Genomic DNA, 989 nt, shown 5'->3' on the forward strand with positions numbered 1-989 from the left:
TTACTGTTGCGGTATTGTCGATGGATGGGAATACGAGTGAGCGAGTCGGTGACCAGAAGCCATCTGGACGGATGCCCCATAGCCTGGAGAAACTTGTGAATCTGGGCCATTCGATCGCTGAATAAAAAAAAACGTCACACATATATAGTTATGCATGTTTTAAATACAAAATATAGTAAGCAAACATTTTTTAATTTTTATTAGAAATAAACTAATACAGTCTATCAAAATGGTGAATAATTATATTTTGTATAACTCGACTTTGAAATTTTTAATATCATTTGTTAATATTACTATTTTATACACAAAATCAAGAGAGAAATAAATTTCTCTAGTAATGTTTTTTTAATTTCTCTTCTAATTTTTTATTTCTTGGCTTTCGTGATAAATTATATATAACACATACCTGTAACGACACATTCGGTGGCACAACGGTATTGTTCAAAAGGTCGATGTTAATGCTACTGTTCATTTGATCTGTCGCCGCAGTAGCATTCGATGGGATAAGCAATTGCTGTTGCTGTTGTTGTTGCAATAATCGTTGCTTCTGCTGTTGTTGCTGCTGCTGTTGCTGCTGATGTATGAGCTTAGAACGTTGCTGTTGCAGCTGCAACTGTGTAAACTGGCCGGGTTGTCTAATGCTTGGCTGGTTGAACCTCATCCTGGGCTGTTGATACATAGGAGGTGGCTGGTAATTATGACTGGCAGTCGTCACAGGCGTAGTTCCCAACTATAACGAAATTGAACGATTTAAGACTGTGATATACGATGCGTTTTTCTTGCTAGATTTCGCGCGCAATCCTATTAGCTACTCTGCTGGAAATAGTATAGCCATATTACTGGATTTTCGTAATAAATCAGTATTATTTTTTGTGTGGTAGAGTTTTATGCTTATTGCGATTCTCTAATTGGATGAGCCAATCAAAGGACCAATAAAAAAGTTCAAGTCTGAGCACTAGTGACGAGAGGATAATCAATACCTCCCCCCC

The 989-nt window shown here is 37.3% G+C and overlaps 1 protein-coding gene across 1 annotated transcript; it reads right to left on the minus strand.

Moving 5' to 3' along the window:
• Window positions 1-10: 10 nt before the first annotated feature.
• LOC108772461 (myb-like protein AA) lies at window positions 11-774 on the minus strand (the record flags this gene model as incomplete). Its single annotated transcript, XM_018538023.1, has 2 exons — window positions 407-774; window positions 11-117 (listed from the first exon to the last, which is right to left on the minus strand). Coding segments are annotated over exons 1-2 (380 nt in total), but the record flags the coding sequence as incomplete, so codon positions are not given.
• Window positions 775-989: the final 215 nt, after the last annotated feature.

The sequence above is a fragment of the Cyphomyrmex costatus genome, unplaced genomic scaffold (assembly GCF_001594065.2).
Source record: "Cyphomyrmex costatus isolate MS0001 unplaced genomic scaffold, Ccosl1.0 C2264247, whole genome shotgun sequence".
Lineage (NCBI taxonomy): Eukaryota > Metazoa > Arthropoda > Insecta > Hymenoptera > Formicidae > Cyphomyrmex > Cyphomyrmex costatus.